This window comes from Olea europaea, unplaced genomic scaffold, assembly GCF_002742605.1.
Source record: "Olea europaea var. sylvestris unplaced genomic scaffold, O_europaea_v1 scaffold724, whole genome shotgun sequence".
NCBI classification, from domain to species: domain Eukaryota; kingdom Viridiplantae; phylum Streptophyta; class Magnoliopsida; order Lamiales; family Oleaceae; genus Olea; species Olea europaea.
In genome coordinates, this window is record NW_019265645.1 from 181,879 (window position 1) to 191,929 (window position 10,051).

At 34.6% G+C, this 10,051-nt stretch overlaps 2 protein-coding genes across 2 annotated transcripts; one reads left to right on the forward strand and one right to left on the reverse strand.

The window, feature by feature from the left end:
* Positions 1-185: 185 nt before the first annotated feature.
* Positions 186-7,350, forward strand: LOC111390904 (putative glucose-6-phosphate 1-epimerase). The gene is made up of 9 exons (XM_023016023.1): positions 186-540; positions 2,016-2,090; positions 2,561-2,617; positions 2,702-2,862; positions 2,970-3,110; positions 5,248-5,350; positions 5,447-5,546; positions 6,158-6,403; positions 7,058-7,350. Exons 1-8 carry the CDS (start codon positions 421-423, stop codon positions 6,370-6,372), a joined length of 972 nt encoding a protein of 323 aa, XP_022871791.1. The 5' UTR covers positions 186-420; the 3' UTR covers positions 6,373-6,403; positions 7,058-7,350.
* Positions 7,351-7,389: 39 nt separating this feature from the next.
* On the reverse strand, positions 7,390-10,051 carry LOC111390905. The gene is made up of 3 exons (XM_023016024.1): positions 9,345-10,051; positions 8,402-8,610; positions 7,390-8,076 (listed from the first exon to the last, which is right to left on the reverse strand). The coding sequence occupies exons 2-3, from the start codon at positions 8,606-8,608 to the stop codon at positions 7,573-7,575; spliced, it is 711 nt and encodes a 236-aa protein (XP_022871792.1). The 5' UTR covers positions 8,609-8,610; positions 9,345-10,051; the 3' UTR covers positions 7,390-7,572.

The following is a 10,051-nucleotide window of genomic DNA, read 5'->3' on the forward strand; positions in this document are numbered from 1 at the left end:
TGAAAGTGCTGATTAATGAAATTTGAGAATAAGAATATGGGGGAAAAAAGTATGGGAACATAAGTACTATAATAGAAAAGATTAAGGACTTCTAATACAATTAAGTGGTGTAATGAAAAGAAATTGTGGTGGTAATAATTACCCTTAATTCTTTTGCTCAATATAAAACAGAATCGCGTGGTACATTCTCTTATAAAACGGATTCGCATAAAAAACTGAAACCCACAGAAAACGTGTAAAAGCACACACTTCTCACCAAAATCTGATAATCAAAATTCAATCGCTTTAAAATTTTGAAATTGAAATTTTTTTTCAGTATGCATAATTTGAATATTTGTTGATGAAATGCCACAGAAATAACTGAGACCGACAATTTTGTATACATATATAGACACAGATAGTTGTCGATTGTGACGTCACATGATGTCGTCGACGACGGCGGTAACGGCAGCGATCGACAGGGTTCCGGTTGAGATTTGTAAGGGAATCAATGGCCTCGAGAAGGTCGTCCTTCGAGAAGCCCGCGGCAGCTCCGCCGAGGTATATGTATAAACATATAAACGACGCCGTATCTTGGTTTCACCCTTTTAGTATATATTTTTTTATATTTTTTTGTTGAGATTTAATCTGTACTTTGTAGTAAAATTGAAAATGATGCGACAAATAATTCAATTTTGTTGATCTCCATTTTTAATCGTTTGATCTGCGCTATTTAATTAAATCGGATACCCTATGCATGCGTATCTACACATATGTATGTGCTTTTCCCGTAGCTGTTGATTTGGATACGAAAATGATCTTTCATCAACTGAAAAATGATTCATTTCAATCAGATATTTGTTCTTAAATTTGAGTTGATTTTGATAATGCAGCATAGTACAATAAGTATAGAATAACTTGAGTTGATTTTGATAATGCAGCATAGTCCATCACATACATTTACTAGTTCTTGAGCATTGCAAAAATGAAATCAAATCCTTATTTGGAAATAATTATCTATATATCACCTCATGAATATGGTTAATAATTTTTTATTATTTTGATTATCACTGACATACATTCCTGTGAGCCACTTGTGTTAGCTATTACCTGAAATAGTTACAAGCTTCTAAATGCTTTGAAGTATCTACCTGAGACACCTGACTAGGCTATATCTCAAATTGCCAAATGTTTGCATCAAGATAAACTCTGAATCAACATATCTAAGATGTTTGATTTGTTAGATATGTTGTATAACTATCCTAACTGAAGTTGAATGTCCATGTCAAACAGGTTAAAATACATCGAGCATTATTTTATCATAAAATAAGTAAAATAATGATGGCAATTAGTAAATCATTTTCCTTTGTTCGTACTTTTGTTGGTTTTGCGGAGCCTAATGTATTATACACATTCTCCTCTAGTCGGAGGTAAGGTCGACGGTCTGGGCAGAACGTCCGTTCTATTTGTCAAATTCACACATGTATTAGGTTGCTCTTATATTTTTCTCATATATAAAGGATATTAGGGAAAGCCTCCTTTATGTTGTCATAGTATATGCCCAAGACACATTGTAATTCTCTTCTTTGATATAGTGCAATTCTGCAAGTGGAAGTTGTAGTTGCATGAGAATGAATCACCTTAAATTGTGAGTTTTTTCTTTCAATTTTTTTTTTTAATTTTTTTTTTACCTTATTAATTGTTCGTGGCAATACAAAAATTATTCATTTAATCCATAAAAACTCTTTGGTTTTCTACTAATATTGTTGTTAACTGATAAATCTAACAATATGTCTCATCTATGGTTTTCCGCAGTACCTGAAAACTTTCTTTTTGAGAAGTTATCTTTCTTTGGTATCATCTTTCATTAGCGAGACCTTGGATTGCCTATCTTTTGTGTAGACGTATTTGGGGATTATTTAAATGCTATTCTAAGTTATTTCTAAGACAAAGTATTTCAGTATCACATTTGTTCTAAATGCACGTTACGAATGTTTATGAAGCCGCTATGTTTATAATCTTAATCTCATTTACAGGTTTATCTTTTTGGGGGTCACGTGACATCATGGAAAAATGATCATGGGGAGGAGTTGCTTTTCGTCAGTAATAAGGTATTTCTCTCTCTTATAAATGGTTTTTAGTTACAAATTGCCTGTCCAGTCATATTGTCATTTGTGTAGTAATTGCCAGTGGATTTAGCATCTGGTTTTGTTGTAGAAAGTCGAGCTATCTAACTGTAATAATGTAAATTATTCCTTCGCTATGAGGGAATAGTTTCAAATGTTATTCTTATCAGCTGTCCATTCCTGCAATGCTATGACATTATTCAACTGCAAGATGTTACACAGTCCTCAATCTATCATCCATCCATTTTTTATTGCTGGCCAGTATCATTACATCTTTCATTCCATTTTTTATCTCTTGGATGGCATGGAATTTGATTGAGGCAATATAATCATTTGGTCCTCAATCTCATGGACAAAGCTAAACCTACTACAGTAATTATCTTCTGTTGAATGATAGAAGTCACATTTATGGTGTCTATTTTAAATGAAGAAGTGATATTTTCCATATTTTGCAGGCCATTTTCAAACCTCCAAAGCCAATTCGTGGAGGGATTCCTATATGCTTTCCACAAGTATTCTCATGACCTCTTTCCTTTCCACTTACGAGTGCATTTCTCTTTGGTCTTTGATGAGATGAAAATTCTCGATATCTGCAGTTCTCCAATCATGGCTCTCTTGAGCAGCATGGATTTGCTAGAAACAGGTTTTGGAGCATTGACACCAATCCCCCTCCATTTCCAACCAACTCCCCCACTAAGACGTTTGTTGACTTGATCCTCAAGTCCACTGAAGAGGACATGAAAATCTGGCCTCATAGGTAGATATTTGTGGTTGTTTTATTGGTGGGACGCTTACTAATCTGGTTTTTTTTATTAAGATTATTGTTTTGATTCTTATCTTTGGTGTTCCACTGCTTTTTGGCAGTTTTGAGTTCCGCTTACGGGTAACTTTGGGACCTTCTGGAGATCTTATGTTGACGTCTCGTATCAGGAATAACAACACTGATGGAAAGCCTTTTATATTTACATTTGCATATCATACCTATTTCTCTGTTTCAGATATCAGGTACATCGTGAAGTTGACGCACATTAATTATGTGTGATTTTTTTCTCTCTGAATTGATAAATAGATTATTATAGCATAACTAAAGAGCATAGTCCAAGCGTAAGATATACTGTGAATGTGACAGAATCTGTTTTTGTAATTTCTAAAGAAGACAAAAGTAACTGCCTCTGCTCTGCCCTATAAAATGTACCCAAATGTACTCCAAACTCCTTAACCTCCACTTGTAAACCTTTGTGTATTTGAAATTGTCTGAGGGTTGAGCAACCTGCTTCCCTTTTTAAATTTAACAAGACGAGTTAGTCATGGTGGCTTCTTAAATTTAAAGGTTGAAATTGTAAGCTTTAGATTGCATGCAGATTTGCTAGTGGTGTCATCTGTGCACCAAAGGCAAAACCATCCCTAAAATTGTTGTAAAATCAAATGCCTCTAACAAGAAAATAGTTACAAGTTGAAAAGAAGATTGCTCTCTCCACCCTACAAAAACTGCAATACTTGCTATAGTACAAAGTCAATCTGTCCATTTTATGAAATGTTCTTTTATATATTTTCCAATATTATAAGACCTTCAACATTTCGTATTTTTACCTTAGTTGATCTCTATCGAGTATTATACAATAAATTTCAGTAAATTGCGTGCCATATTGTTCCAAGAAAAGGCTATTCAACCAATCAGCTTTTGCTTGTTTTTATGGAATAAGGAGTGTGAAATAGATCATATATGTGTAACTTGTTAAGCATTTGGTCATGTTTAGAATGTTTTCAATTTTGTGTTTTTACTTGTTTAATAATGCTTTACTTTCGAAGAAAGGAGTAGCACATGCATTCTTTAAAGTTGTGGCTGTTGTGAATTTTGACATTGAGTAATAGATTGGTGAGCATGTAGTTTGAGATGATGAAATTGTTTGGTGTCAACCACGGGACCTTAGAAAAGTGAGTACTTGAGTTTGAAGAGGTTAAAGGAAATATGAAGTGTTATGTATTTAGATTGTGAGAAAGGTCTGGAATTCTTCGAACAAGTGTTGCTCTCTCATGACTTTCGTCATACAGCCAAGGCCTTTTTCTTTATTTCTCTGCCATGAAATATTTATGTCATCTTTAAAGCATCTGAAACATACAATTGCACGGCTCCATAGAACGTCATGATGATGGTGAGATATCTCTCTATAGCACGGACTCTTTTCTTGCTTGAATATTTTGGAGTATTTTCCGATCCTACAAGATGTACAAGAATCTTTGTCAAATTAGATTTAGTTCTATCCTGTATTGCATGTGATGTGTTTTCTGATCTCAAACAGGAAGAAATAGAAATGAGAATAGTATTTGGTGATTAACTATGTTATTGTGCTCATGATTGGTGTCTGCCCAGCCTTCTTTCCTCTGTTTTTCTCAACCCTCGGTGTCTCTTTTTATCTATCTATTAATCCTATGTCAGATTTTTTTAATCAATGAGCATCTTCCTGTGTCTTTTCTCTTTTCGAAGTCACCATTTATCTGAGAATCCTGAATTTGGAGTTGCTATGAGCATGTGCATGTGCCTCAATATACATGCAAATTTTAATGTTGGGTTGGGTGGGGGATAATATTGCTGATGCCTGAATATTTGGCAGACTTTTGGCTGGAAAAATTAAATTTTATGTGATAGTGTGGATCTGTTGAAATAACACTGTAATTATTGGTTGTGGACTTATTTTGCTACAATTTTGAGTTATATTTTAACTTATCTTTAAATTGTGAATGAATCTGTAACATGATTTTTCAAAGTTGGTTTTATTTTTTTCCCTCTCCCATGCTTATACCACCTTGACCTTGCTAATAACCAGAGATCTAATCTTAATGCTTCCCAAAATTACCCTTAATACTTAAGATGTGGGTTGCTATTGTTTACATGTACAGTATAAAAGTGATTCCTTACATGCCTAAATAATGCTGAGCTTCTCGAGTTAAGTAATTTCATATTTTCCTATTTTTAATTTATAAAAAGTATAAGAAGCTTCATGGTTGTCTCAACCATCTATCATAGACATGCTGACAATATGCAATTTTTGTTTCAATGCAAACCTAGGACTGACAGTTCACTATTGAGCTCATTATTTAGTTTCTCACTGACTTTTAATTATGTCATTTTCTTTTTATTCAGTGAAGTTCGAGTCGAAGGATTGGAAACTTTGGATTATCTTGATAATCTGCAGAACAAGCAGCGTTTTACTGAACAAGGGGATGCAATTACTTTTGAATCAGAAGTAAGTTTTGTAGATCAATGCTGCTTTTCCCTTCATTTTGTCTTTGTGTTGGCTATAATACTCTCGAGTACTTATTAGTCTAATATGTGCCATCAGGTGGACAAAATATACCTCAGCACACCCACAAAGATTGCGATCCTGGATCATGAAAAGAAACGGACATTTGTGATCCGTAAAGATGGGCTTCCTGATGCAGGTAAGATTTGAGTATCTCTGTGCATTTGTTCAGGAGCCAACAATTTTATATGGATTTTTTACGGCTTTTGGCACTTATGTCTCAGCTGCAGAGAATATATTACGTGGGATATAACTTGCAGTGTCAAATTGGTTTCTTTATGAAAAATGTTCTGGAACCTTGAAAAGATTTGCAGATGCAGCCTAAACATGACCCAAGATAGGATGGAAAATAGATGAAGGGGATAGGAGGAATGAAGGTTTAAGATTTGACTTCAACCCTCCTGTAAGAGTAAGGGGGAGGTCAACATTTGACATGTGGATCAAGGGACTCTTATCTCGTGAATACCACGTTAGTAATTTGGTTGTTAATGGAATCAATATAAAAATTTCCTACTTAAATTATACTACAAATAATTATAATAGTAAAATAATCATTATCCTATGTCTATCTATAATCCATAACCAAAAAAAAAAAAAAGAAGAAAGAATCAATTCTCCTACCCTGCTTAAAGTTATTGTTCGTTTCTCTTATTTTTAGAGTTGGTGATATATTTGGTTTATGATCAGTCTGCATTTACTGTATTTTTCTAGATTTTCAGGTGGAATTGAGCTTTTGTTTTTTGCTTGTAGTTGTATGGAATCCTTGGGATAAGAAGGCAAAGGCAATGGCTGATTTTGGAGATGATGAATACAAGCACATGCTTTGTGTTGAGGCTGCTGCAGTGGAAAAACCTATCACTTTGAAGCCCGGTGAGGAGTGGAGAGGAAGGCAGGAACTTTCTGCTGTGCCTTCAAGTTACTGCAGTGGGCAGCTTGATCCTCAGAGAGTCCTCCTTGGCAGCTGAAAATCCGATATGCCCATTATATCATGTACAGGTACTTTTCTAACCTTATCTATATAACCTTGACATAAATATCAAATTCGTAGTACGTATCACATTTGGTGGAAGTTTTGGAGGCTTCAGAGTTCAGACACTGAAACAAACATGCGTGCGTGCGTCTTATCATTTTCTTTCCATTTTGAATCAGCATATGTACATTTAGCCGTGTTATGTTCGGAGCAATGCTTTTTCACCTGTTGCAAAGATTGGGAAAGACTCAATCTTCATTGAAGCACTCTTCGATTTCTGGTCAAATAGATGTCATGGTTGATTAAAATCTAGGTTGAACTGGATTTCCCATCTGTTTTTAATGAAATAAAGTTTTCAAATATGACTCTGGACTTAAAATGTTTAACTAGTGGCGTTTTGATGACAAATTCTTTTTACAGATTATTTGATCCTATTCATTTTCTTTTACTTGTCACTTGCTGTGGATCTTTGATAGCATCTAAATTAAGAATCTCAGTTTTAAATTATAAAGAGAATATATTCATTGTTATTAAAAGAATACTGAAAACTTCTGCTGGTGCTTTCTGCTGAATTTCCTGTACTTGAGAATAACTATGTTAATTTCTATGATAAGTTGGCTTCTTTAACATGAACGCACGTCTTTACCTGGATCTCAGATTGTGTTGATATATTGCTGCAGGTGTCATACTGCAAATATGCGGCTACAGTGCGATGGCAACCTCTGTTCAAGACCCTTTTTTACTGTCTTGTCCTCAATACATTTTCTTTACTTGGATGGAAAGGGGACCCTTTAGTAGAACTTTCAAATGCTTTATTGCTTAATCAATGACTTTTTTGGTGGGCATGTGAAAGTGTAATCAAGATTCAAGACGCTGTGTATAAGATTGAGGATTTCTGCTACTGTGGTATAACTCTTCTGATGCGATTATTACCTGTTATTGAAATATTATTTCATGGATTGGTTGAGCTTTATTTAACTGTTATATTGTCACAATACATGCACAAATGTCGTATTCTGAAAATGGTGTTCATTGGATTATGTATGTCACCTACAAAATGAGGCCAAATGAAGCAGAGAAATAAGTTGTCAAATAGTTATACAATCTGACCTTTTCAATGACATTTTACATTTTAAGTTAAAAACAAGGAATTTCTTCATGGATGTCGTGTTAAAAATGGCTATAGACAGTAAGATCATGTTCTATTTAGGCTGAGATCTTGTAGCAGCCAATGAGGCCGCTTGTTAGCTTGATTTGGGGTGCCACTTGTACTACTCATACTAGAGCCTGGCTCACCGTATTCTTCTCCTTTGCCCGTTTTTGTCGAACGACTCGACTGCTTGCGATCCCCTAATTGTGGGCTGCATTGTTTTTTCGGCCTCTTCTCCTTTGGGCAATGCCCAATGCTCAGTGTCAGGTCGGTTTCCACATCAGCTTCTTCGTCTACACTTTTTGTTTCCTTTTTCACTTGAGTACTAGATGGTGTGCCCTCTTCTGCAGGTTTTTTGAGGTCGAATTTGAGTGGCAATCTTGAGCTCTCCCCTGAGCAGCTACCACTCAGTTCCCTTTGATCATCTCTCAAATTATACGCATGGTGGTTAATATCTGTCTCTTTTACCCCTGCCTTTCGTGTTATTTTGTTATTAAGCTCGTGCATTATCTTCTTTTGAAGATTGTACAACCGATGGAGCTCTCGAACCTGCAATTTGTGTAGATCATATCACTTGTTTGATAATGTGAACTATATAAAATAATGCTATTTAGTACCAATGATGCTACAACACTAGTCTAGATGACATTAAGTATCATTAAAAGATAGGATCAATTAAATGAGTCATATGATTTCAATTGTTATTGAGCCCATTATATGGTAACACTTATGCTAGTTGTTGAATATCACTGGTGTTAGATAGCATTTTTCGACTACATTAGCATAAGCATAAAACTGGTAAGAAAAATCCTAAATTTTTGAAGATTAAAAGAATGTAAATTACAAAAGAGAGATGGAAATGCATAATTCACACCTGCTGATTGAAAATTTCTTCATGCATCAGCATTGTATTCTTCATGGATTGTATGTTGGGTAATTTTTGCTGCAGCCTATCCATTGAACATCTGAGCTTGCAAAAGTCACTTTTCGAATGATTCTTCAACCTCAATCGATAAGCAAAAAAGTGTTCACTTGAAGCCCTAGTCGACAGATTTATCGTATGTTGAAGTTCAGTTGCCATACCTGAAAGACGAAAGTTGGTGGCCATAAGATATAAAGTACTGAAACAAGCATTGAACTCCATGGAAAACATAACATACACAAAAACTTCTGTACATAATGTTTGCTATACAATATTAGACTGGAATTGACACTTAAGAAACACGATTTTTACTTTATTTTCGTTCTTAATAATCCACCTTTTTGAACAGGCTACAACTGCAAGTGATTTCAAGAACAACTTATGCCTAACTGTTTGCGAAATTGGTCATATCAGGTGCAGATAATATATAAAGCAGGCTGGAAAATTCTTTTAATGGATTCCAGAAATAATTGAAACTAACTAATAGTAAAAATTGTTGAATTTAGACTATATTAAGACTTGATCATATGAGATAATATTTGTCAAACAGATCTTTCTGTCATCCTAAATTATATCAATGAATGGCTATAACAGAGAGATTTATTGTTGTAATTAGCATAGTGCCCCCAGTAAAGTAAAAGCTCATCCTACACTGCGTGGGGTGAGTTTATTCTCATACACCATTAAAGGCAAAGATTGAGACTTGAGGCACTCAAAATATCAAAAATTATAGAAGAAAAATGGCAGGCATCAGAATTATGCCACCATGAAAAGAAAAATCCATACTTCCGAAATAATAACGTGAAAAAAGAAAATCCAAAGCAAGTAAAGCACATACAATTTAGAGTGGTTCACTCTCAATGCAAGATTGAGTCTATTGAGAAAATATACGTACCCAAACCAAACGCAGAATTCTCCTATTAGGCTCATTGATCAACCTGCAGAAAATTAAAGTGTGTTCTCTTATGGGGCTAATACAAAGTCATATAATTCATGTTCTGCAATAATTATGATCATAGTTTAAAAAACTAAGCTTGACAGCCTGTTTTGTCTAGGTGCATGTGTTGTTTATGTGTAAGAAGGAAATATAGCTGTTGCTAGTTAGAATATTTTGCCTAGTTTAATCTGAACATTGTATTTAGGAGTGTTGTGTTATAGGAAGATCAAATAAGGGACCCACATAAGAATAAAAAAAGATACATGTACACCTCCTAAACTTCAGCCAATGTAGTACTGTGAACAAAATATTCCAGACAGGTCTTTGCAGCACATGACATTTTTCCTTTAGGTAAAGTCGAGGTAAACCTTCGAAACCCTCTAACAAGCCACTTGTTAGGAATATGAACTACGTTAAGCACCCAATACTTAAAAGATCTTGGGATCCAATTTTGTCTCATTTAAATCTTAAAGTACACACATGAACTTGCGTATGTGTTTATCATCTTCTAGGTGTGTTACCAATCACATCAAGTTGTCCTTCAAGAAAGGTTAATATTTTAATGTTTGATTGAACTTAAAAAGTAAGTCCAACTCACTATTTTACTTATTTTGCCAAATATTACTTATATACATCGCAGCAAGAAACCTTACATTTCCTCTTTC

Bases quoted from the DNA above. Each gene is read 5' to 3' on its own strand.
- LOC111390904 (XM_023016023.1), top strand. From the start codon at position 421: ATGATGTCGTCGACGACGGCGGTAACGGCAGCGATCGACAGGGTTCCG. The intron at 2,863-2,969 runs GTAGATATTTGT...GCTTTTTGGCAG, and splicing joins ATGAAAATCTGGCCTCATAG to TTTTGAGTTCCGCTTACGGG. The intron at 5,351-5,446 runs GTAAGTTTTGTA...ATGTGCCATCAG, and splicing joins CAATTACTTTTGAATCAGAA to GTGGACAAAATATACCTCAG.
- LOC111390905 (XM_023016024.1), bottom strand. From the start codon at position 8,608: ATGGCAACTGAACTTCAACATACGATAAATCTGTCGACTAGGGCTTCA. The intron at 8,077-8,401 runs GTGTGAATTATG...CACAAATTGCAG, and splicing joins AAGAAATTTTCAATCAGCAG to GTTCGAGAGCTCCATCGGTT.